This window comes from Macaca mulatta, chromosome 6 (genome assembly GCF_049350105.2).
Source record: "Macaca mulatta isolate MMU2019108-1 chromosome 6, T2T-MMU8v2.0, whole genome shotgun sequence".
In the NCBI taxonomy this organism is placed as follows: Eukaryota; Metazoa; Chordata; class Mammalia; order Primates; family Cercopithecidae; genus Macaca; species Macaca mulatta.
Window position 1 is genome coordinate 177,034,434 of NC_133411.1, and position 27,332 is coordinate 177,061,765.

Below are 27,332 nucleotides of genomic sequence, written 5' to 3' on the forward strand. Positions count from 1 at the left end.
CATCCTCTGTAGGTGGGTATAGAGTGGGTGGCATGGTGATAATGGTGCTAAGACAGTGTACTGAGCACTCATTATATGACACTGCTCTGAGTACTCTACAGACAGTAACTACTTTAACCCTCTCAGCAGCACTATCTACCATCATCATCATCATCATCATCATCATCATCTCCATTTTATATATGAGGGAAACTGAAGCACAGAGCAGTTAACTGCCCATGGTCAACAGCTAGGTAATAGCCAATCTGAGATTCAAACCCAGACACCCTGTTCTATAATCTGACATTTAAGAGTTACATTATTCTGCTTTGCAGGATTTCCATGAATCTTTAAACAAAAAATATATGTAAATTCTGCTCAATCTATAGCATTTGTTATTACTATTATTATTATTAACCTATCACTATTTGGAAATAAAGTATTTTTACCAAGATTCAACCAGCCCATAGCCTATACCAGTAAATGACTCTAAATATAAGGGAATATTAATTTCATTTACTTTTGCATCCATTTTTTTAAAATGAAAAAGTTGAAGACTTCAGGGAGTTTCTGGTTATAGTTATAGTTCATTGGACATATACTATATACCAGACTGACATATATATATATATATATACACACACACACACACACACTTGAATTTATATATATATAAATTTATTTATTCTCCATCACATAACCCTATGGCATATGTGCAATTATAACTCAGTTTTGAAGGCGAGGAAACCGCAACTCAGCAAGGCCGATTACCTTTCCAAGCTCACACAGCCAGGGAACTAGCAGAGATGAGCTTCAAACCCAAATCCATCTGATTCCAGAGGCCAGTCTCTCACCTCTGATGCTGTATAGATTTTTTGGCTTTTTATCTTGGGACTTCTAATCCAAGGGTTTCGATTCAGCATTAATGAACCTGTTTCACGTTGCCAGAACTGTTATGGAAGAATCTCTCTGATTTGCTTTATCAAAAGCAATAAATAGAATGCCTTGGTATTATTCCCAGAAAGTTTCTCCGTGATCACATTTCTCTGAAATTGTCATTACAATTAGCTTATGACGTGTATAAGGAGAATAGAGCCAGAGCTGTGATTTAGTGTCTGTTCTGACAGAAAACACCTAGATAATTCTTTTTGGCCCCGTTTCACTGAGTGAAGTAAGATTAAGCAGACATGATCCCCAGCCCGCAGCATGGGCTGATCAGAAAGGCCTAAGTCGCTTTCCCATAATCGCTGAATCAGTATTGGGTCCTTTTTGAGGACTCTGCAAACCTCTCCCACCATCCTCACCCCCTTCCCCAGGAAAAAGTCAACCCGACTAACAAATAAGTAGGTAGATAAATAAATAAAGAAATCGTCCAATGTCATAAGAGGGCCGGGCCGCTTTCCCTCTGCTGTTGAATGGAGACATCGGCCACCTCTCAGGTCCTGAACTGGCAATTCAGAACAGTTTGATTGCCTGCTTGATTGTTTGCGAGATAACTGCAAGATTGTCAGTGACAGGGTAATTTACTGAAGATTGCAATGTCAGACTCCATCCAAGGGGCTTGCTGGCATAAAGACGCGATTCTCATGACTGACAGGCCACTGGGAGATTGGAGTGCCAATTTAAAGTTCACAGTGTCGTCTGAAAGTGTTTGGCGGCTGCAGCCCATAATCACGCAGCATGATGAGGTCATTATAGGCATAACGTAGCTCCTACTTAATAACGGGTAGAACCCCAAATGCACAATCTCTGAAGCAGGTAAATGTAAATATGTAGGAGGAAATCATTTGTATCCCATTTTTTTTCTGTTTTGGCATTTGTCATCTGCTATTGCTGATGTGTTTAGGCCATCTCCTGCCAGACAGGCCCTTGAATCAAAAGCCCAGAATCAACAAAACAGTGGGGAAATTTGAGGTTCACAGTTCTGAAGCAGTCACAAGCCCAGAAAGAGTGACAGGCTGAGGGGGGTGGGGGAGGCAAATGTTCAGTACTTAACAGGAAGACTGTCTTAAGTTATTCTTTGAGCCCAAAGAGGTCTTCAAGGCGGTTACATGGAGCAGGTGGTGAATGGGTTGGAGGGGAGGAAACACTTCCCCAGCTTCAGGAGGGAAAGGCCACCAGAGATGGATGGTACTCCTAATCAGAGGAGGCTGGTGACCTTAAAGAAATCTGTAGTGCAAGCCGGGCGCGGTGGCTCAAGCCTGTAATCCCAGCACTTTGGGAGGCCAAGACGGGCGGATCACGAGGTCAGGAGATCGAGACCATCCTGGCTAACATGGTGAAACCCCGTCTCTACTAAAAAAAAATATATATATACAAAAAACTAGCCGGGCATGGTGGCGGGCGCCTGTAGTCCCAGCTACTCGGGAGGCTGAGGCAGGAGAATGGCGTGAACCCAGGAGGCGGAGCTTGCAGTGAGCTGAGATCCGGCCACTGCACTCCAGCCTGGGCGACAGAGCGAGACTCCGTCTCAAAAAAAAAAAAAAAGAAAGAAATCTGTAGTGCTAACAGCAGTGGGTTTCTTCTCACCTGAGGAGCTTCTTGTGACTGCTGAATGAAGCCCTGCCAGCCTATCTCAGCAGGTTATTTTTTAAATCTGAAACAGGCATTCCATGGTAGAGCCCTTCTGTCTAGTGAAGGCAGCCCATGGAAGGTGATGTTAAAGGCAGAATTCTATGCACTCTTTTTCTTTTTTTTCTTATTCTGCCAGTGGCCCTCCAGATTGGACAGCCTGAATGTGGATCTGAAACAATGCCTGGATATCATCCTGCTACTAAGATACAATCTCTAGTGCTGTTTCTAGGGTCTGAGGTTTGCCAGGCTCCGTGGAGCTGGGGAGTATCTGATTCACCTAGCACATCAGCCTGAGATGTTCAGAGCCTTGATTTCGAAAGTCTCTCAATTTAAAGTGTGCATGCCTGCTCACCCTCCTGTGTCTGCATTTCTAGGAAATTGTGTAAATCTAAATGTGTTACGAGGCACATGAGCAACATTCGCCCATGTGGAAAATGAGAGGCTAGTTTTAGTAATTTAAAGCCAAGCAAAACATGCAACCTCCTAATTTGTTTGTTTGCTAAAAAGAAAGTAATGCATTAAAATAATTGCACATTAATTGCTAAATTACAGTGGAACTTTGGTGAAATTACATATTTCATTTTCATTAGCGGAACCAAACGAAAAGAGTAATGCCAAAAAATTACATTGTAGTAAATTTAAAGCACCCAGCCAGGCCTCTGATTCAGCGTTCCAGTACAAGTGTTTGTCAAGGCACAGCCCAGGGTTTGAGTGCATGTTTCCATGATTCTAATTATGGTCCAAAAAACTGCCTTGCTATCAAATCCAGGAGGTGCAAGCAAGTTATCCTCCAAGATTCTGCACTGTGTGTTCAATCAGCTCCCAGCCGAGTGGATAAGGATTGGCTAATGAATTCATTCTTATCAGAAATTCCAAGGAGCAAACACTGCCCTAAACATTCCCATCTTCAGCCCTCACAGACATGTAAGGAATGGGAAGCAGTCATTTTATTCATTCAACAAACGTCTGTTGAGTGCCCGATTCTGTACTTGGTACTAAGAGAGGAAGGAATATAAAATTAATAAGACGTCATTCTTCTCTTCAAAGAGCTCATTTTCCAGATAGGGAGGCGAGCCTTAAGAGGTCATTAATTCTAGTGTAAGCAAGTTGGCATTAACAATGGTTTTTAAATCGTATTGTGTGTTAGAATCACCTGAGAATCACGTTTAAAATGCAGATTCCAGGGCCTGCTCCTGGAGGCTCTCTCCCTGGGGAGATGTGGGGTGGGCCGTTTATTCTTCCTGCAGGATTCTGATGCAGAATGCTTCTTTGAGAACCTCTGATTCACGGATGTACAGAACAGGGATTCCTAACTGTCTCGGTCAGTTTGGGCTGCTACAACAAAAATACCATAGACTGGAGGACTTGAACAACAAACATTTATTTCTCACAGTCCTGGAGGCTGGGAAGTCCAAGATCAAGGCACCAGCAGATTCAGTGTCTGGTGAGGCCCTGATTCTTGATTGATAGACTGCAGTCTTCTTGCTGTGTCCACACGTGGCAGAAAGAGTACTAAAGTGCTCTCTGGGGTCTCATTTATAAGGACACTCATCCATTTGTAAGAGTTCCACCCTCATGACTTCATTACCTCCCAAAAGCCCCGCTCCTAATACCATCACATTGGGAGTTAAGTTTTCAACATACGAACTTTGAAGGATCACAGACATTCAGTTTGTAGCAATAACCTGGCCAGGGGCATCATCTAGAAGGCTTCCTGGAAGAAGAGGCCACACCTAAACTTGATCTTAAAGGATGAGTGAGTCCTGTCAGTTTCCCCCACTCTACCATGAGCTCCTTAAACACAGTCTCCATGGTTCTTTGCAGTCTCTCTTGTTGCCAGCACATGGACACCACTCAAATGTTTGTTGAATGGTGGATGAGTAAATAGGAATCAGCCCAGGTAAAGGGATGGAGGCACAGGACTCTGGGCAAGTACATAAGAATGTTCCGAGTCCTGAGGGCATACAGGAAGACAGAACCAGAAACTACTGTGGAAACTGAGGGCTTAATTTCCAGATTCCCAAGCCAAAGCTGTTTCTCCACATTTCCTAGAAAATGTAAAACTCACAGCACCTGGGTTTCTAATTGGTCAGCAGTTCCCTTCCTGGCTTAGAGGGAGTGGGATAGAATACTTTTCTCCATTAAAGTGAGATGTAAGGAATTCCATGCATTTGAGTTTTTTTTTAATTTGATTTTTTTAAAAAATGTATTTCTAATAGAGACAGCGTCTCACTATGTTGCCCAGGTTGGTCTCAAACTCCTGGGCTCAATCGATCCTTCTCCTTCAGTCTCCCAGAGTGCTAGGATTACAGATATGAGCTACCACGCCCAGCCAGAAATTCCATGCATTTTGATTTCTTGTGTACCCATTAGCACAGACCCCTGGGAACTGGCTGTGGGTAATTAACTGTGCTGCGTTGTTTAAAAGCAAAGTTTTTGTTTTTATTTTCCCACTCAAATAATACTTGGTCATAGTAGAAAAAAAGTAGAAATTCCAGAAAAGCACAATAAAGAAGAGAAACACACTAATCTGCTACATGAGGATAACCATTCGTCAACATTTTAAATTATTTCCTTTCAGTCTTTTGTTTTCTATGTGTATAGATTGGAATTGGATGAGGCTTGCTGTGTGAAACCTGCCACCTCAGGCCCTTGGGTATGTTTGATGCTGCTCATGCCTGTGCTGGTAACAAAGGTGTTAGTGTCTCCAAACAGCTTTATGCCATGAAATCCGCTGACTCTGGCTCTGCCTCTGCCCTTCCAGATGGCCTGGTGGATTGCCTGGACCCTGACTGCTGCCTGCAGTCAGCCTGTCAGAACAGCCTGCTCTGCCGGGGGTCCCGGGACCCACTGGACATCATTCAGCAGGGCCAGACGGATTGGCCCGCGGTGAAGTCCTTCTATGACCGTATCAAGCTCTTGGCAGGCAAGGATAGCACCCACATCATTCCTGGAGAGAACCCTTTCAACAGCAGGTAGGCACCCTCTGTCCCTGCAAGCTGCTGAAGTCACTGATTTTCTTCCTGTTGGAGCCGGAGGAAGTGCTCCAGCTTTCCTGGGGACCCAACTGGCCTGGAATCTGCCCCTCTAGAGGCACCTCCCTCCAAGGGGGCCTCAGAGAAGTGCCCTTTCCTCACTTTGTGTTGGGCTCCAGAACGGAGCCCTAGTGTCTTTGCAGGATATCACCATCTTTAACCCAGAATCTGCTGGAGAAACCTGTTGATTCCCTGGTTTTTAGATCATTTTTAAAATCTGTTATTTTATGATGTTATTGTCATTATATTAAATCTCCCTTTATAATGCCTCTGATAGTGGCTTTTGTTCAAGCATTGCTGAAATAGTTCACTCAATAGAGTATTTTCAAAAGCTGTTATTAACTTGATAACATAACCTATCATTCACTGGCATCTTAGAGTCAAGATGATGCCAGTTGCAAGGATTTATTGAGCACCTAGGATGAGCCAGAGACTTTGTGTAGATTATCTCTAATCCATACAATAATTCCATTTATTGCCTCTCCTGATTACCTACTGTGTGCAAAGCATTGTGCCACTGCATTTCACCCTTCATTCTCTCCGGTTTATTATTGCTCTTAGTTGCTAATTTGAGGCTTATGAATATTCTAGGGTCAAGTTATAGATTCATTTTGTCTTCAACTTCACCCTAGGACAAGTTAGAACTGTGCTCCTGGAGAAGAAAGCAAGGGGAAGGTTTGTCTTGCAGACACTTCCCCACCACCCCATCCCCTCCTCTTTTCTATGCACTATGTATGATTCTGAGGGTAGAGAGGAGGGGTAGGAGAGGCTAGGGGTCTTCTTATGGCTTGGCCATGCTTCATCTCCCTCTCAAATTGGTCTGGGTCCAGATGTCGATGGTGTACGCTAATGCAGGAAGGAGGGGCATGGTCTACTTGGGGATGCCACACCCCATCTCTGTGGTCCTTCACATCGAGAAATAAATACTGCTTGTCAGGTCCTTTTTCACAAAACTTCTAGGTACTAGGAACTTGGGTAGGATGGTCCTGGCCCCTTTGCAGCCCTGACGACCCCCATTGTGCCATCTTTCTCTTATTTCTCTTTATCCTCATTCAGGTAGGTCCAGGAGCAACTCTGGAAGTATGCTACTTCTCTCGGCTTCCAAGCAGGGAAGAAATACCAGACTTCCCTTCTAACAGAAGCCCCTAACTTTATAAGTGATTATCTGGGAGCCCCCGTCATGAGCCTTTCATCGGTCCTGGACTCCGACTCAGCCCCTCAGCCGAGAGAACCCTGTGAGGGTGGGACAGGGAAGAGATGGGTGGCAGCACAGCTAATTCTACAGCCTGTTAGAGCTCTCTGGAAAGTTGGAGAGCCTCAATTCCTGCAGCTCTTTTGAATATGAGTGTCTTAACAAGGTCACCTTAGGCCAACAACTTTTGCTTCTCTCTGTTCTCATTTTACTAAAAATAAAATAGAAAAAGAAATAATAGAAAAATAAAAATAATCTCAGCCCTCCTCTATTTCAGCCCTGACACCTCCTATCGATATCGTGTTGGGCTCATAAACCTCATTTTCTTGATTAGTAAAATTAGGATAATACTATTAAATATGTAAAAGTTGATCAGACGAATTGGGTCATTCTTGTCATACCCAACTAAAGCAGAGTCAAGAAACCAGGAAGAAAAAGCACTCTGGGCACATAACATTGCCCTAGAAATGTAATTCTCCCCAGGCCTGGCTACTGAAACTGCCTGCTGTAACCTGAAACCAGTTATCTAATAGCAACTGAAACAACCTACTATGACTCTGAGACTAGTTGTACCCACCACCATCATTCACCAGTCAGAACTCACCAGATCGCCAAAACTTTACCAGTCCCAGTTAACGTTCTCTCAAAAGAGTAAGTAACACTTCTCCTTATAAAACCTCCAAACTTCTCTGTTCTTCAGACATCCTGAAGACTACCCCATGCATATGCCCTGAATTGCAATTTTTGCTTCCCAAATAAAACATTTTAAATTTAGAGATTCATCTTTCTATTTTATTTGACTTTAACATATACTATACACAGTGTTATTACTGTTTCTTTTAGTAGAAGAATCTCTCAAGAAAATTTTTTTTAAAAACTGCAGATCTCTGATAAATAAAAAGTATTTACTCCGCTTGTTAAATCCTAGTTCTAGAACAGATTCTGTAAGTATACTTCCTTTTAATTATGAACATAATTCACCTTGCTAGAGACCTGTGACTGGGCAGAGCTTGCACTGGGCCATAAGCATTTCAGTGGGGTTTGTAGTTTACTTATACTGAAAATGCATGCTCCGAAGGCCTGTGCATCCTCTGAAGGTCTGTTTCAATCTGCTTCCTCATTAACCTCTCATTGTTTCTACCCTACATCCAGTCATTTCCTGATATTCTCCCTTTCACGCTTTCTTCACCTGGCCCTTCTGATTTTATCTTATTCTCCTCATCAATGGTTCCCACTTCCAGAAGGCACCTTGAGCTAGAGCCAAAATACAGGTGAACAGTCAGGAACCCCAGAATATTTGGTAGACTATGCCAGCCCAGGAGACCTGAAAGAAAGTTGCTTTAGAGAAAGCCTCTCTGAAGCTTTGAATGTGAACAATAAATAGCACCACCCAAATGAGCCCAGGCTCTCCAGCTGTCTGCATGGATACATAATTCAGAAATATGAAATGTAACTCCAAGACATAGGTTGAAGTTCAGTAAGCATGTGAATTCCAGTACATTATCATCTGACAAATAACGAAGGACAAAGCGAGGAGTAAAAAAGAACTTGAAAATTCAAGACTTCTAAAAGGGCGTTCCCCTAGATAATGGCATACAAAAATAACTGAAATGCCTTGACTCCACCACTATAATTTATAGAGCAGATCTCACTATCTAGATAATGTGATAATTGTTACACATCAATAATCATAAATAGAAATGAACTGATAGTATGTCTTAGCTGAATCTTTTCTGCAAATTGACTGCCTGGAAACGATAGGAAGCCAGCAGCGAGGAAGAATTTGAAAAATAGAGGATAGAAATCACAAGCAGCACTACTCCTGTTATTCCTACGGCACGCTGCAAAGCCTTCTGCTGCAGGAATGATTTAAAAGAAATAGCGGTTGTAGAAAAAAAGGAAGGGTGGGGGGACTCCACTGAGGAATGTACTTTCAATTTTGTTTTCTCATCATGAGCACTGTGTACCTTGTGGTCGTCAACACACATCACTGATTTTAAAATAGTGTCTGGTAAGGTCTTAAAGAAATCTTAGTCCGAGCTACAATAAGAAAATGGAATTGAACAAAAGGATTATTTTCATAAATTAGTTTTCCACTTTAAAAGAGTCTAGCATTGTGGTTAAAACCAGCTAAAAATGACATTCATTTGTTAGGCAGCCAGTAGCAGACAATTAGAGCTGTCAGTGGAACAGTCTAAACACTCCTGACATCATCAAAGGGTTGGAGTTGAACAGCTGGGGGTATTGCTAATAAAAAGAGAGATACGGGAGACAGCATCCCTCCGGTTTTCAGGACAACTGGGAATGCAAAAGTAAGTGCATTCCAAAAATCGAGCCGACTTTGACAAGGTTCTGGCAAAAGACGGGTCAGTTGATCACCTCGTTCGGAAACTGGGAGTGTGTCCAGGACCCTGGGAGCCTGAGAACCTCTCTTCTTTTGCCAAATTGCCCAGTCGGCTGGGGGCTCGGTGCAGAAATGGAGCTTCTCATTGTCCCATTTCTCTGTGAAGTCAAGAGAATTCAGATGAGAGGAGACATGCGCGTTCTCCCTCCGTGGACTTTGAGCAGAATATTGTAACATCTCTTTGGCTTTATAGGACTTTCCCAGGGGTAGCTGGTTGGAAACCGGGATTTGTGGGAAAGTTCTAGTTACTGTGTCTGGAAAGAGAGAGATGTTCTGTAACACTGGAAATAAATTGGTAGGATTTCAAAACCCTCCAAGATAGCAGGAACTTGACATGAGAGAAATATGTAGTAACATAGAATCCAGAATCCAATATATTCCTAGCAGAAATGTGTATATTTATTGAATGTGTATATTGAAGGGTTTTGCTATATGTATCTCCAAAGTTCTCTTTTCCTCAGACCCTCATGGATTATGAGAAATTTTGCTCTTAGAGGGCAACAAAAGACAATGCATATGTATCTCCCAGCCATAAAACTCTCTGTGCTCCCTTCTACCCCCCTGACATTCTGAGATTATGAGAAATTTTGCTCTTAGAGGGCAGCAAAAGACAATGCCTATGTATTTCCCAGCCATAAAACTCTCTGTGCTCCCCTCTACCCCCTCTGACATTCTGGCCTCTAGAAGAGTAACATGGCCATCCTCCAAAGCTAAAAAATGGAAATAAGTAGCCAGATGTGGAAGCTCTCACCCGAGTATGGCACTCTCGGTGCCCGGCTAAGGAGCACCTGGGAATGATGAGGGACAACCTGAAGCTCAAGCCAAACAAAAGCCAAACAGTGTCAAGAAATAGAGCAAGGCCAAGAGTGGAAGGCGGGTGCCCAGGAGACCCCATGGCCCAGCTCGGTGACAGGAGATGCTGCTCATAGATTTCACCCCAAAATGTCACTAGTGTGGTTGTGGGAAACCAGAAGTTAATGTTGGAAGCCTTCTCCTTGCCTGAGGAACCAGACGAGGATGAGGGAGCAGAGGCAGTGGGGAATTGTCTCTTTGTTCTCCTTCATGTGGCTCAGAGACTTCGGTTTTTTTCTTTCTCAGCTTGGTTTCTCTCATCCGAGGCCAAGTAGTAACTACAGATGGAACTCCCCTGGTCGGTGTGAACGTGTCTTTTGTCAAGTACCCAAAATACGGCTACACCATCACCCGCCAGGATGGCACGTAAGTAGGGGCTCGGACCTACTCAGCACCACACGTGTGTGCAAAGAGACAGACGGCGCTGTTGGCGTGGAACCACAGGATTCTCCCTGGTGAACTGGAATGTCCACTAGGCCAGTCCCCTAGTGAGGATTCCCCCAAAGACATTTCTTGCTTTTTGATGTGGCATCAAAAACAGAAAATAAATAGGAAAGCCAGCTTACCTAGTACAGCTCACAGCCACCTCATCTTTTTAATGTCAGGTCAGTGCACGTGTGTGTGTGTGTGTGTGTGTTTTGGGATGGGGGCAGATTCTAGAAAAAGAAGGGAAGGTAGCTCTTAGAAACGAACTCCTGTTTTAAATCAAAGGCAGTGCAGGGTGACAGGAATCCACATGACATAGCGTCCTGTGGTGATCCCCTTCTGCTTTCATCTGTGGCTTTAGGAGTTGCGTTGTTTTCACTACTGTTTGGAGGGGGTGGCGTGTAATCAGAGAAGTCTAATTAAATACATTTAGCAGTCACCCTGCTGTGTGAAGGAGGCAACCTCTCCCTATTATCTTCTGATTGGAAACATGTACCCGTTCAGCCCCCATCAAGATGAAAGCTCTGTCATTTCCTTAATCCATTTGGGCATAGAGGAGAAATTTAAAGAAAAAGATAAGAAGAAGAAAAGAAATCTTTGGGAGGGAAAAAACACTGACTTACTCTGGGCTAAAAATCACACAGACACACACACAATTATGGCATTCTATTTTAAATGCGAAGGGAACTGTGGCTACAAATCTGATCCAACACTCTTTCTGTAAAATGCACTCTGGAAAATCTTGGATATATCACAGAGGTAAGAACAGGGTTTTTTTTTTTTTACCTTTCTCTGGCAAAGAATCTGGCCTGATTTTCTTTCTAATGCCCCAAGGTAGCCTTAAAGGCAGTTTCAACAATTACCAGCCCCCAGGAGCACTACCTTCACTCTCCCACCTCTGAAACCCAAACAAGGAGTCTAAAGATTCATATCAAATCTTCAATATTCATGAAATTTCTGATATCTCACTCATACATTTCTGTAGCCAAATTTAATTATTTTAAAGCACAGGATGGCAGATGTGTGCCTTTCAAACTTACTCTGGCCCTTGTTCATTCTTAGAAGCCAGTGTTTTTTGTTGTGGTGGTGGTTATTTTTTTTTTTTTTTTTTTTTTTTGAGATGGAGTCTCACTCTTGTCGCCCAGGCTGGAGTGCAATGGCACGATCTTGGCTCACTGCAACCTCCGCCTCCTAGGTTCAAGCGATTCTCCTGCCTCAGCCTCCCAAGTAGCTGGGATTACAGGGCCCGCCACCACGCCTGGCTAATTTTTGTATTTTTAGTAGAGACCAGGTTTCACCATGTTGGCCAGGCTGGTCTCGAACTCCTACCCTCAAGTGATCCACCCACCTCGGCCTCCCAAAGTTCTGGTATTACAGGCATTAGCCACCACGCCCAGGCCAGTGTTCTTGAAGAACTGACATCCTTCAGTCAATTGCTCTGAAGTCCCGTAAGACAACAGAAGAAGACATTGCTGAGTCCTTGATTTGCTATTTGTCCCTTTCTTCTGCATCCCTCTCCACTGCTTCCTGAGTAATTATGCCCCAAGTCCACTTCCCAGATCATCTATCCAACCTCCTGGATCAGTTACTCTTCAGCTTATTCAGGTTGCAAAGCTGTGGAAGTCACAAGACGTGCTTGGGAATGCTCTGAGGAATCCCACAATCTGTTGCATAGTGGCATGTGCCCCAAATATTCATGTTGATTCTACCGTGCCAAGTAGGAACAATTTGACTTCAAGACATTTGACTCTTTTCTGTACTCTATGCAGAACTATCCCCAGCAGTGTGCATGCCCAATAAATAAACACATAAATAAAGTAATTAATAAGTAAACTATTGTGCTGTACATGCTCTGATATTTATCTTAATATTCATATGCTCCCTGTTCATTCACATTTACTGAAAAACACCAAATGTGTTACTAAGATTGGATGAAACCAGCGAGTCAAGTATATTTTTACCGAGTTTTTACTGTGATCCAAGTACCCTTAGCTGCTGGGGATTCTGAAGGGAGCAAGACAGACAGCACCACTGCCCTCAAAGAGATGAAATTCTAAGGCCAGGTGCAGTGGCTTACACCTGTAATCCCAGCACTTTGGGAGGCAGAGACAGGCAGATCACAAAATCAGGAGATCGAGACCATCCTGGTTAACACGGTAAAACCCCGTCTCTACTGAAAATACAAAAAATTAGCTGGACGTGGTGGTGGGAGCCTGTAATTCCAGCTACTTGGGAGGCTGAGGCAGGAGAATCGCTTGAACCTGGGAGGCGGAGGTTGCAGTGAGCCCAGATCGCGCCACTGTACTCCAATCTGGGCCCCAGAGGGAGACTCCGTCTCAAAAAAAAAAAAAAAAAAAAAAGAGAGAGAGAGAGAGATGAAATTCTAGAGGTGAGGTAAAATAAAGCTTAAAATTAGGACACTAGTCTCTGTTAATGTTCTTGTTTTCTGTTAATTGGGAAAAAGCTACCTTTATTCTACTTTACAGGTAGTACACCTCCATCCAGCTCTTAAGGAACAAACAGAAATATAGCTTAAGAACCATTGTCAAAGAAATCAGCCACAGAGCAGAGACTGATTAGAAGAATGCTGTAATGAGCTCCTCCCTGTGTCCTAACGTAGTATTGTTATGATTACACTATTTATTGAACACTCTGTTAGCCTAGGACTGTGCTAAGTGCTTTACACGAATGGCCAGCAACATTTTCTGTAAAGGCCCAGACAGTAGTTTAGGCTTTGCTGGCCATGTGGCTTGTCACTAACAACTCAGCTCTGCCATTACAGCAGGAGAACAGCCTAAAACATATATAAACAAATGGGTATAACTGTATGCCAATGAACCCTTTTTTTTTAGTCTCACTCTATCACCCAGGCTGGAGTACAGTGGTGCAATCTCGGCCCACTGCAACCTCCACCTGCCAGGTTCAAGCAATTCTTCTGCCTTGGCCTCCTGAGTAGCTGAGACTACAGGCACCCGCCACCACGTCTGGCTAATTTTTGTATTTTTAGTAGAGACAGGGTTTTACCATGTTGGCCAGGCTGGTCTTGAACTACTGACCTCAAGGGATCCATCCACCTCAGCCTCCAAAAGTGCTGGAATTACAGCCGAGAGCCACTGCGCCCTGCCCAGTAAAACTTTATTTAGCAAAACAGGTGGTGGGCCGGATTTAGCTCATGGGTCATAGTTTGTTGAGCTCTGCTCTACACTCATGATGTTTCACTCTTAGCCATGCCATGTGTATTGGTGTAATTATTCCCATTTTACAGATGAAGAAACTTAGGCTCAGAGAGGTTAGTAACTTGCCCATTGCCACTCAACTAGTAAGTAATAGAGCTTGGGTTCCAACCCCACCTGTCTGTCTCCAAAGCCCATGTTCTCCTCTGTGCTCTGCCCATCCCATGGCCATCAGGGGAGGAGGAGAGGCATCCTGCTTTGTCTAAAGGTGAGTCTACCCTCTCATCAGCTCATTTACTCCCTCTCCAGGTTCGACCTGATCGCCAATGGAGGTGCTTCCTTGACTCTACACTTTGAGCGAGCCCCGTTCATGAGCCAGGAGCGCACCGTGTGGCTGCCGTGGAACAGCTTTTATGCCATGGACACCCTGGTGATGAAGACCGAGGAGAACTCCATCCCCAGCTGTGACCTCAGTGGCTTTGTCCGGCCCGATCCAATCATCATCTCCTCCCCTCTGTCCACCTTCTTCAGTGCTGCCCCTGGGCAGAATCCCATCGTGCCTGAGACCCAGGTAGGAATGGCAGTGCCGGGGCAGGACTCTCAGGACTTCCCTAACCAAAACCAACTGGACACTGCCTCTCCCCGAGTGGACTAGAAACTAATATAGGGGAGTGAAAACAGTGGGAGCATAATAAAATTTATAGCCACCAGAGATGTAAGTTTGAATCCCTCTTGGCTGTTCTGCATGTTTGCAGATAGTCATTCAAGACTTTGGCAGTCATCAGAGCTTTTAATAAAATAAAAACAACATACATATGTGCAACCCACCTGCAAATTGCTTTTTATTCCTGTTAGTTACAGAGATACATGATAAGAGGCACTTTAATGATCTACATTGGTGTTACGGCAGAGGGCATATTATATTATTGCCTCCCTGTTGCTTTATACGGATTGTCAGTGGAAGTTGTAGGTTCATATAATTACAGCCTCTCGTGGCCTCCTTGCATGCAGCTAGCAATAAAGCCTGCTGTTCTTATTTACATCTTTTGCCAACACTGTGGTTTTTCAAAAAGAAACACAACAGTGACCAAGAATAATTATTAATCCAAAAATCATAACCTCAGCCCCATCACTCTATGGTGGAGGATAAAGTTTTTGTTGTTGTTGTTGTCGTTGTTCTTTCTCAGTGGTGGTAAGTGGTTCTTGCACCCACATAAAATGTGATGCCTCAGTGAGAGACATAGCAGACTGAGAGTATCAGGGTTACAGTTTACCTGCACAGGTGTGTTTGAGGTGTGTATCTGCCACGTGTTTCCTCTCCAGGTTCTTCATGAAGAAATCGAGCTCCCTGGTTCCAGTGTGAAACTTCGCTATCTGAGCTCCAGAACTGCAGGGTACAAGTCACTGCTGAAGATCACCATGACCCAGTCCACAGTGCCCCTGAACCTCATCAGGGTTCACCTGATGGTGGCTGTCGAGGGGCATCTCTTCCAGAAGTCATTCCAGGCTTCTCCCAACCTGGCCTACACCTTCATCTGGGACAAGACAGATGCATATGGCCAAAGGGTGTATGGACTCTCAGATGCTGTTGGTATGTTTTGGTTTCAACCACTTATTGATCAATGGATTTAGTCGTGTGTTAATTCGACCCATATTTATTGAGTTCCAAGGATATGCCAAGCACCATTCCAGTAGATAAGGACACAGTGGTCAAGAAGACAGATAAGATTCCTCTTCCATGGCTTTACATTTTGGTAAGGTATTGAGATAATAAATACAAATGAAACAAAGAAATATCAAAAAGGATAAGTGCTAATAAGAAAATAAAAGTAAATGATCTATATTGGGAAGGAGGGGCAACTGTGGCGAGTATTTAGGGAAGGCTCCTCCGCAGGGCAGCATTTAAGCAAAGACTTTAATGACAAGAAGGAACCACATGAAAATCAGAAAAAGAGGATTTCAGGCAGAGAGAAGAGCAGGGTGTGTTTAATAGACAGAGAGAAGGCCAGTGTAGCTGGAGTGTAGTGGAAAAGGAAAATATTCAAGATGATGGGAGAGAGGTGGTCAGGGGCTAGTTCATGTTCCAGACACAGCACTTGTAAATGGCACAGAATGCCCCTGGATAATCAGAAAACAGGGTTTGAGGAGATCAGAAAGCCACATGCTATGTTCCAGGGCTTTGTCTTTTGAAGGAATCACGATTCCCTCCTTACGAAAGATCTTCGTAAGAGAAGGGTCCTACCGTTATCAGAGTTGTGAGCTGTAGATTAATCTTAACCTACCTTGTATCTTCCTACATGTAGAAAGCTATCTAGGAATTAATTAAAATCCAGAATCCTGTGTTCTCTTCACCAATAGTCGTGTGTATTTTAAGAACTGTAAAGATAAGTTACCAAAGTAAGAAACTAGCACCTCAGAAATTTTCACTATAATTGGCAGCCAATGTTTATCAGACTTTCCCTTCATGCAGAGAGCATTGTGCTAAATCCTTTGTCTTGGGTAACCTCTCAATAACCCCTCAAGTAGGCACTCTCATAACCCCATTGTGCATATGGGGCAGGAGGGAAAGGGTAAGAAATTTGCCCAAGATCATGCCACTGACAGGTTACACCTGCTTAGGATACAGCCCTGGATGTCTGCTTCATCAGTAAGTGGAGTTAACCTAACCAAGATAGTAAGAAGTTCCCAGAGTAACTAGTGCATTTAATATACAACACTAGCTAATCAATATTTGATTATATATATATATATATATATATATATATATATAAAATATCTGTCTTTAGCTAATATCAAAATGACAGCCAATATCAAAAAGTAGACTAAATATTGTAGTGCACTTCCATATACTCCAGCGCCTACCATTATCAACTCACGATGAGGCCTCTTTTTTCATACCCCCATCCACTCCCCTTTCTCCTACATTTTTCTGAAGCAAGTCCTAGACATCACATCATTCAATCTGTAATATTTAAGAATGTATCTCTAAAAACACTCTAAAAATATAAAAACAATATCATCACAACAAAAAAACACAATAATTCCCTAAAACCATCACATAGCCCATCATTGTTCAATATTTCAATTGCCTGACAAATACCATAAACTATTAATACTTTGTCTCAATATCCCATAAGATCCACCTTTTGCAATTGGTTGATTTCTCTTAAACTGTTTTTTAAAGTTCTTTTATCTTTCCTTATCTTTCTCTCTCTCTCTAACCTTCATAATTTATTTGTTGAAGAAATTGGGTTGTGTGCCTGTAGAATTCCCCATATAGCATGGTTGGTTGGTTGGTTGATTGATTGGTTGGTTCCCGAATTGCGTAATAATGGATATTTGGCCTGTTCCTCTGTTCCCTATATCTCCTGACAATTGATAGTTGGGCTTTGAAGCTTTCTCAGGTTCAGGTTTGATTTTTTGATTTTTTGTTCTGGCAGAACAAGGTGATAGGTGGGGCTGTGTCCTTCCGTCAAGAGGCACCTAAAGTCAAGTTGTATATTTTTTAGAGATTTCAGTAGCCATTGATGTTCATTGCCTAGTCTGTCCGGTCATTAGGGATTGCAAAATGATATTTTAATTCTATACTTTCTTCTTCATCTGTTAGCTGAAATACTTCTAAGCAGAGATGCTTTCTCCTTAACTACTTGGTTATTTAAAGTACAGTTCAAATAGGAAAGAATAGATAAATGTTTGATTATTTCCCTTTAGTTACTAGTTTTCAATATAATGAGTTGATTCATCATCCAGTGGTGGCAAATTAATGTTTCTTAAATACCATTATGAACTCGTGGGCCGAAACGCATCTAGTATGTTTCAATCCATTGAAGTTATTATCCTCACTAATGGCCAAATGGCCCCATCTTTGGTCAGTGGGCACCTTTTCAAGCTCATTCCCAAATCCTTTTGACATGACCCTAATAGATTTTGATTCCTTCCTTGCTATCTAGTATGATAAAGTAGGCTGGTGTCATTGTGTTCATTTCTTACTCCAGCCATTTCTTCCAGAAGCCCTGATTCCTTTTAATGAGAAATAATATATCAAGGCCACAAGCCAGGCACTAGCAATTCTCTTTGCTGCTGGGGCTGGTCATTTGGCCTTTGTTTCTTGGCATTTTCAGAGGACAAGCTAGGAAATATATAGGGTTTTTTAAAAGATAAAAATGCATCCCCCATTCATATTGACACTTCTATATCTCAGGAATTTTTTAAAGCTGCAGAGAATCCCCAAAGGTGACACACATAGTTAAGAGTTTAATGCAGTAGGAATAGCAATAATAACAATGCCTCGTATTTCTAGACCAGCGTTCCAATTAAAAATGTATGGCATCTCAGCGCTTCATCTCATCTCTCCTTACCACATCTGTCTGAGTAATTGAGGCTTCACTTAACCCATTTTACACGTGGGGAAAATGGAGCCCCAAGGAAGCGTGAGCTTGGAGCCAAGCTAGGACTAATGTCCTTCATTTCCACCTCTCTCTCCCATTTGTCCATGTGGCAAATGCAGCATTTTTACAAACAGCTTTTGGATTCTGTTCCCCATTGAATCCCCATGTAACTGGCAGGCTGTACCCCTGCTGGTGCCTGCCTCTCCTGGCACTTTCTGGAATCCTGAGTGAACACATCAAGTGTCTTAATTTACACAAGCTATTGCTCCCAGAATCTCCATGTCAATGAGCCAGTACCATCCCAAAGGGCTTTCTCCTAGTAAGTGGAAATAAATGACACACAATATAATAAATGCATGCCGTGAACAGCAGGCTGAGAGAAACAGTCTCCTGTCCATCTCTAAAGGGGAATTGTGTCAGGTTTTCAAATGATTCCTTTCCTCCCTCCATGTCACCAGGGTCATTTTTGAAAGCCAGTCGTTCATTGGAAAGGTCTTTCCATCCCCACAGAGTACTACTGTGTAAAGTTTCAAGGTTGAGTTCAACTCAAAAATCTGAATTTAATATTGTAGAATCACAAGGAGAAAAGCAATCAGCCTGCCTCTTTGAGTGAGTTTTTGGAACAGAATCTGTATTACTGCGAACACGTGCTTCTCATTCTTGCTACAGAGCTCTGGAGTAATCAAGTAAACTCTCTCTTTTCTCTCGCTCTGCCCCACCCCGTTTATCTTTCAGTGTCTGTCGGGTTTGAATATGAGACCTGTCCCAGTCTAATTCTCTGGGAGAAAAGGACAGCCCTCCTTCAGGGATTCGAGCTGGACCCCTCCAACCTCGGTGGCTGGTCCCTGGACAAACACCACATCCTCAATGTTAAAAGTGGTACGTGAACACATCTTCTTTCCCAGCCATAGCCTTGCCACTTCTCTGGAACCTTGTCTCTTTTCTCAGCATTTAAGTGGTCACACCTCCCCTTCCCTTGGTCATTTTTTCATCAAGTGCTCAAAATATGCATAGATTTTCCTACCTTCTCCTTTTATTTTATTATTTTTTTAATAGAAACAGGGTCTTGCTCTGTCATCCAGAGTGTAGTGGAGTGGAGCCATCATAGCTCACTGCAGCCTCAACTTCCCAGGCTCAAGTAGTCTCCTGCCCCAGTCTACCAGGAAGCTGGGATTACAAGCTTCTTTAGTTATCCTCCCAAGTGTCATTTTACCCAATGCCACAGCATGTGGGGTCCACCTCCCCCACTGCAGCTCTCTCCACATCGTGAAGAAGTTGGAGAGCTCCTCAAGCACTGAAGATTCCTAATTTTTCTCTTCCCCTCCCTCCCAGTTGGCCAATATACGTGTCTTCCCCAGAGGGCTTCAGTAACCCCTCCCATTCTCCAACCCCCACAGGAATCCTACACAAGGGCACTGGGGAAAACCAGTTCCTGACCCAGCAGCCTGCCATCATCACCAGCATCATGGGCAACGGTCGCCGCCGGAGCATTTCCTGTCCCAGCTGCAACGGCCTTGCTGAAGGCAACAAGCTGCTGGCCCCAGTGGCTCTGGCTGTTGGAATCGATGGGAGCCTCTATGTGGGCGACTTCAATTACATCCGACGCATCTTTCCCTCTCGAAATGTGACCAGCATCTTGGAGTTACGGTAAATGGCCATACAGGCAACCTTCTGTTGCTCTCTTGCCCCCCATAACTCCTGAGTTTGATTGGGTAACTGGGGCCGCATTTGGGGTTCTCTGGAGAAGATATAGTCCTTGTGATCCAAAACTTAGGCCCAGAGTCAAATAAGGAGGTGAGAGAAATGCTTTGTGTATCTATGAAAAACCATACACAGATTTGATATGATAGTCAACAACTGACTTACAGACAAGGCTTTTAGTCTCCAGACTGGAGAACAACCGAGGCATCTTTTATTTTTAAGAAGCTCTGTAGACATACATCAAAGTTTGAGAACCACTAATGTTCATTTGCTAATTCAAAATGTTGTATTGAGCATCACTATCTGCTAGCTCTCTATAAATTCTCTAGGTCTTTGCATATTCACTAGGATAGCACTCCCTTTACTGTGTAGGCTTTGCTGTGTAATTTCTGGCCAGCCTAGGTAGATTCCTCCTGCCCATTGCTGGCTACTAAGTCTGAAGGCCAGACCCCTCTGTGCTGGGAAAAAACTGACCCCTAAAAGCTCTTAGACATGCTCTTGCCAGGAAAGTTGATTTCAGACCCTCAACTCAGGAAATCTGTAATTAGAGAGAGAAATAAGATCTATAAGAAAGGGGCAAAATTTCATTCAACAAATATTTGTTGAATGTATACCATGTCCCAGGGGCTTTCTGACTAGAAAAAAAAAAAAAAGTAGGGTCAAAAAAGCACCTGTTGTTGTGTTTGTGTTCTGATAAGGAGCCACAGACAAAATCATGTGGGCAAATAAAAAAATAATAATCTCCAGTATCCTTAATTGCTTTAGGGGAAATATAACAGAGTAAGAAACAGAAACTGGGGGACAGGGAGGGTACATGGATGAGGAGGCTACGTAAGATGAATTAGTTGGAGAAACCTCTTGTACTAGGTGATGTTTGGCTAGGATCTGAGTGATAGACGTCAGCCATGGGGAGATCTGGAGAAAAGCACTCAGGCAGAGAGAAGTTGTTCAAAAGCCCTATACCAGCCAGTAGCCTGACTGATTTAAGGACTGACAGAAGCCTAATGTGGCTGGAGGGTGGTGAGCTCAGGGAAGGGTACCTCAATGCATCAGAGTCTCACTAACCACTTAGACAAGAGTACATTGTATTTCAATGAACAAGCAATGGAGGTTGAAGTAAGGAGTGGGGTGGAATTGATATGATCTGATTTCCATTTTTTTTAAAGATGACTCTGGCTATTGTGTGTGGAGTAGACTGTAGGACTGCAGGAGTTGAGGCAGGAAAACCCATAGGGAAGCTGCAGCGATTGTCCAGGATTGGGGCAATGGTGATTTGAACCAGAATGGTAGCAGAAGAGAGAGGAGTGCTCCAATTAGTGTCCAATTAGATTTTGAGATAAATCTGATAGGATTTGCTGATGGATCAGGTATAAGGAATGAACAAAGACAGAAACGAATCAAGGGCCCTGCCTAGGATTTTGGCCTGACAAATGAGTGAATGATGGCGTCTTCTGAAGCAGCCTTAGCCTCTCTCCTAGAAGGAGCTGCAGGTTGCACTTGCATTTGAGAGTCTCTGAGGCCCCATCTGGGAGAAATATCAGTGGCCTGCCCCCAGCAACTGCTGCTGAGCATTCTTGGGAGCTGAGAGTGTGCCAGGGACTGAGAGGAGTAAAAAGAGAGGAGAAAACAGGAGCTTCACCCTGAGGAGGTTGCAGCCTCAGTGATCCAGTGGGCACGTATTGAGCATGGAGGTGAGCCAGGCATGTGCTGGGCTCTGCGGTACAAAAGGGGATGAAACACAGGCTCAGAAAACACCCATGTGAGCATGAGAGGTAGCACCTGGGGAAGTCAGTGCAGTTCAGGCTGAGCTGAAGGGCCAAAGGCCAACCATCATGGAGATCCAGAGACAAGCCTGGGGTGGAGGAGGGGGCATGGTAACCAGAGGGTGAACAATGAGAGCAAGAAGGAGACACGTGGGAGGAGGCCAGGTAGCCTTCACACTGCCAAACTGGCGATCAGACAAAACACTTTTCCTAGACTTACCCATCCATATAGATTCCCTTCCCAAGATGTTTTTGTTTGTTTTTTTAATGCTAGGAAAGCCTCCTTTTCTCAGGCACCCTGTGGGCATCAGAGAACCATGGGAGAAGGCACAGCAGGGTGGAGGTAGCACTGTGCTGTACCATTGCCTATAGGAAAAAAGGGTGGAAGTATTTCATGTGGCCCTTGTAGTCTTCCACATCAGGCCTTTCCTCCTTTGTCACCGTTCTTCCTGCTTAGCGGCTAATCAGCCCTCACTTGGTACAGTCCCACCTCCAAACCTTCACTCTTGCTGCTTGCTCTGCTTAAAATACCCTCCCTACCTAATCTACCACATCACACCCACCTGCAAGGTGCAGCGTCAGGGCCCCCTCTTCCATGTAGCCTGATTTCCCCAGCAGAAGCAATTCTCACCCACCTCTGAGTCACTGCACTCTCTGATCTTAGAGTTGATGCCACTGAATGCCTTGTTGTCATTATGTCTATGTAAGTCTGTAGGGCCCAAGCATGTGAACTTCTGCAGGGCATACCCCTTGGTCATCTTTGTCCCTTTAATGCCTAGAGGAGGTCCTGGCCCACACAAGGTGCTCAAGATAGGTTGCTTAAATTAAAGAAAACGCAGACCCATCTCCTCCCTCTTGTCGGAGTTATCCCTGACTCCATGTCTCTCAAGCTGTGGAGGTCACAACGTCAATGGTGCAAGCTAAGGGCCCAATCAGAGCAAGTCACGCCATGCGCACGTGGTGACATTAGGACAGCTTGAGGCGGAATATGGCTCCCAATTTCCCTCGACAGCTGTGTGATTTTTTTTAACTGCCTTTAGCCTTGTTCTTACTTTCATCAGCCAGGTACCCAGAGCCGATTAGAAGTTAAGCTTTTACAAGAACACTGGTTTTATTCTTCTTTTCTTCCCACTACATACCTGAAAACAAAGGGCTGTCAATCCCCTCTCTTCAAAACAGCAACCAGCAGGGGGAGGGAGGGGGAGGAAGAGACCTGTCTTGCTTATGTCTTTTCTCCATTGTGAGTTGGCAGCTGAATGATTCAATTTCGGGAGTCAGTGCCCGTCCCTATCTCGCTTACCCACCCCAGAGCTGAGCCTCTGAATTGGGATCCTATTGAAATGTTTCCATGGTTCTCTTGCTATCCTTCCCCGTTCCTCCTTCCTTTGTCTCAAAACATGCAGGGACAAGTTCTATACACTTAAATAACTTCTGATGCTACAAAGAGCCTTCTCTTAGGTAAAATGGTTATCATCTGTGTGCTCTGATTAGGCGGACATTTAGGACATTTTTCATACTCCTTTCCCCTAAAAGCCTGATATCCCATCTTTACTCGTCCATTTCCCACCACCCTTTCCAAGTGGTCTCAGGAAAACCTAAGCCCCTGGAGCAGAGTAAATTTGTCAGTCACTAACATTATAGGGAGAATTTCTCTCACAGAAAAATCTTTCCTCCCTCCCCAACTTTAGAACATCTTAGGAATTAGACCTCAGTATAAGGCAGTGAATTACATGGGATGGGACAATATCTCTCTACCTTTTTTTAGCTTAGCTCCTTTTAATGAACATAAGAATCTCACATTTTCCGTAATTTTTGAAATTCCAATTCTTTTTATTTTTTAAACATAAAGTAATATTATGATATTAAACATGCTTTTTTCCAACTAAACCGCTTCTCCATGTTGACATTTTGATGGTGCTTTCAGCATGGAGTCAAGGGTACCATTCATTACAGGAGACCTTCAGAGAAGGGACTTGTCCAACCCAGATGTGTTAGTACCCGGTAGGGGGAAAGTGGGAGCCTGGGAAGGTGGGCAGAGCCAGCAGACATTGGAAGGAAGCGTCACCAAGGACAAGCTCTGCCTGAGAGTTTCAGCCAGGACAGACCCTGCTTGATGACCAGGTAGACTCTTAGGGAAGACTATGTGGTTCCACTCAAAGACCAGAAATGCTTTTCCTGTGTGGTCAGGCTTTGAAAATGGGGGTCAGGAAAGAAAAGTCATGAAGCACTCAATCCAGAATAAAAGTAAAAACAATGTCCCCATAAAATTTTGGAGACTGATTGGAACTATTTTCAAAGCCTTTTTAGCAAGGGTAGAACCCAGATTTCATGAAGCCTAACACTAAGACAATTTCAGAGACTCTCCCTAAGAAGAAAAAAATAAAATTATAAATATGAAATGAGAAATGAGGCCAGGCACGGTGGCTCACGCCTGTAATCCCAGCACTTTGGGAGGCTGAGGCAGGCGGATCACAAGGTCAGGAGATCGAGACCATCCTGGCTAACACAGTGAAACCCCGTCTCTACTAAAAATACAAAAAATTAGCCGGGTGCGGTGGCAGGCGCCTGTGGTCACAGCTACTTGGGAGGCTGAGGCAGGAGAATGGCATGGGCCCGGGAGGCGGAGCTTGCAGTGAGCTGAGATTGCGCCACTGCACTCCAGCCTGGGCGACAGAGCGAGACTCCGTCTCAAAAAAAAAAAAAAAAGAAAAAGAAAAAGAAATGAGAAATGAAATGGAATATTTAGGATGAGAAAAGAAACCCAAAAACTTGCAAAGTTTAGAAAAGCCAATTCTATCACAAACATCACAAAATCCAGACAAATAACCTAATATTTTTATTAATTATCTCCTGTAACACTTCCACAATACACGTTTTTCTATACTTTTTGGCTGCATATCTTTGATCATCTTTTAATATCACAGTCACTTTGTAATTTCATTATCTATAGAAGTGACAGAGGAATTTTCAGTCTTTCCTCTAGTAGGGCTGATCAAAATTTGTTTCAGATTATTGATAAATTAGAAAACTTTCTTTTGTGTTCATAATTGATTATTGGTGATGTGTAAATCATTAGAGTTATAAAATTGGGGAAAATCTTTATCAAGTTTCCTTTGTAATATCTCTGGGCATTTCAGGTTTTCCTGTGGAGTGAATAATCTAAATAATATTTGAAATGATGCTCATTAACCAGTTTGTCATCGATGTCCTTGTATTAGTGAAATATGAATTCTACATGGGGCCTTTTACTCTCTGCAATGATGTTAGACAAATCAACATGGTAGGGAAGGAGCATTCCTGAAAGACATTCCTATTCAAGAATGGCTAACAACCATTTAGCTGGATGCAAAGGACTACAAGCCACATGAGCTCATCCTCCTGAAACTAAACCAAATGTACTCCAAGTCAACTTCTCTTTCGTTAGAACAACAACAACAAAACAACCCTGTGGCTACTCCAAGTCCACCTTCCTCAAGGGGAAAATGTGGCACAGAGAGAGCTGGAATGAAAAAAGACAACAGTCTCCACTGATTGTAGATTTGTCATTCTGAGCAGAACATGAGGGATTGGAGCTAGTCCTAGGCAGGATCTCCCCTTCTCTAAGGGAAGCAGCCTCATTCCTTGCTTCCTTCACTCAAGAACCCATTTTTCCAGCCCTAACTCTCTCCTGGGCCTTCTACTAAGTACCTGCAATTCAGAGATGAGTGAGTCATGTCCTATTCACAAAGAAGGGAGGGGGACAGGCACACAAACATAAATCACCAGACAGCATGATGGCAGCCCTGAGAGTCAGGCTGAGAATGCCACAAGAGACCCTGAAGGCTTCGCAGAGACATCATTGAGACTCTACAGTGTGAAGAAGAGCTAATGCATCTCAATTCTCCCATCTGAAACACCACTTTTTCCTCGAAGGGCTCACCTAAAGAGTCTGTGGTATTAAAACCATGCACACAAAGCCTAGGCCTATCCCTTGTAAGTAGGACATCTGAACCCAGCTGCATAGACTGACTTGGTGATGCTGTTATTCTGGTTTGTTGCCTGCTAAGCACCCAGCCTGCTGTGATCCTGCACTGGAATAGCAGTGACCTCAGCCTTTCTCCAAAGCTCATATTCATATGATCATTCAGGCTCTACACTCTCCAACGACTTGATCCTTCACCCCTGCCCTTCTCCTTCCTCCAACATAGATCTTATATTAATCAACTGAAAGCAGATGTTCCTAGGAAAGAAGTAGGTCAGGTCTGCAGACCCAAATCCCATCCAGTATTTTTACAAAATCTTGACTTTAAAAAGTGAAATTGATATTGCAATAATTAAGAGCCAAATATGACTACCACTGGTGGCAGATAACATTTCACTTTCATTAAGCAATATAAAATAGACGCAAGAATTCCCGGCTGCCACCCTGACACACCAGGCTTTGCAGAATGAATCTTAAATTGCACTATGTCAGTCAGAGCTCAGGAGTTATCAGCATCATTTAATTAACTTTTTTTTTTTTTTTTTTTTGCAAAAACTAACACATTGGAATAAAATATAAAATTGTAATCCCTGTGCAAACCCACCACTAATGATGGCCCCCGGCAGAGGACTGAGCTACACCTGACCAGAAATCAGGGCATTAAACTCTCTTTGTCCCTTCCCTGAAGCCTTCCTCCTCAACTGAAAGGAAAAGAGGGGTTAGGGGTTTTTTCCACCTTGGCCTAGAAGCCTCGAGAACAGGAGTCCTTCTCCTTACTTGAGACCCTAGCATCTTCTCGTCTCTGGCACGTTAACTTTCAGCCACTTTCCTATTGAAATTGAATATATTTCTTCTCTTAAAACAACAACAAAATTTTTACTAGTTCTCTGATAAGAAACGATAACTGGAGTCTTTGACTCCAATTCCAAGAGGATATTATTACCTATAAATTTCATTGTGGACCTTATTGCAATGTTGGACGTTACCGTTTAGAAAGAATGCATATTTGGGGTCCCACCCCAAGTGAAAAGGGGACAATGAAGGTGACATGGAGCAGGGAAAGGAAGTGGTTCAGAGTCTCAGGGTTCAACAGCCTTTGCCCAACTGCAGTAGGCTCTGAGCAGGGTCTCCCTCTTGGGTGGGAGATGCACTAATGAAATGCACTAATGAGATACCGTGAAATGCACTAATGGCAACTAAGTGGTACAGGTGTCACCATCCTCCCTCCCACACTCAGAGTGAACATTACAAGTGAGTCACAGTACTCTTTATAGCTGATATTAAATTTGGCTTCAAAATCCTTCTACCACCACACTCCCAGTAGCCATTACTGGTCAACACATGTTGGCACCCAAGACATAACGTGTTTGCCATCCCCTCCTTAGTCAGGAGGCATATTTCACCTATAGAAATCTGTGTCTTGTGACAGTCACATTGCTGATGAGAGAATTCAAGCTTTCTTGTCCAGATTGTCCAATGTCTGGGAGGAGTCCAAAATCAGGGGCACTTCTCAAGCTATTGAGCCAGGAGTTGTCAGTTACAGGGGAAAAAAGAAAAAGACTGCCTTTTTTGGGCCCCTTTATACGAGAAACAAAAATGTTATGTTTGCTTTATCATCAATTCTTCTGCTAACTGTTTGTTCTTTTTTCCTTTCTGTTTTCTTTCTATAAAGAAATAAAGAGTTTAAACATAGGTAAGATGAAGAACTCTTTCCCATATAATTTGATATGGTTCGTTTGCTTCCTTGTGTTTGCTTTTTTTGTTTTGTGCTTCTTGTGTAATGTTGTATATTTTTATGTACCAAATATAGTAACTTTTTTATGTGCTAATTGTGTGTTGTGGATATGATAAGCTTTAGCAATTATGAAATGCAGTCAAAAAGCA

The 27,332-nt window shown here is 43.3% G+C and overlaps 1 protein-coding gene across 1 annotated transcript in view; it reads left to right on the top strand.

Moving 5' to 3' along the window:
* The window catches only part of TENM2 (teneurin transmembrane protein 2), a 689,205-nt gene that overhangs the window by 611,473 nt on the left and 50,400 nt on the right, over window positions 1-27,332 (top strand). Inside the window, exons 13-19 of the mRNA XM_015141369.3 lie at window positions 5,318-5,528; window positions 10,283-10,402; window positions 13,945-14,206; window positions 14,959-15,226; window positions 18,759-18,902; window positions 19,421-19,670; window positions 27,121-27,141. Of these exons, the coding sequence (XP_014996855.3) occupies window positions 5,318-5,528; window positions 10,283-10,402; window positions 13,945-14,206; window positions 14,959-15,226; window positions 18,759-18,902; window positions 19,421-19,670; window positions 27,121-27,141 (1,276 nt within the window). The remainder of the gene's footprint in view (window positions 1-5,317; window positions 5,529-10,282; window positions 10,403-13,944; window positions 14,207-14,958; window positions 15,227-18,758; window positions 18,903-19,420; window positions 19,671-27,120; window positions 27,142-27,332) is intronic.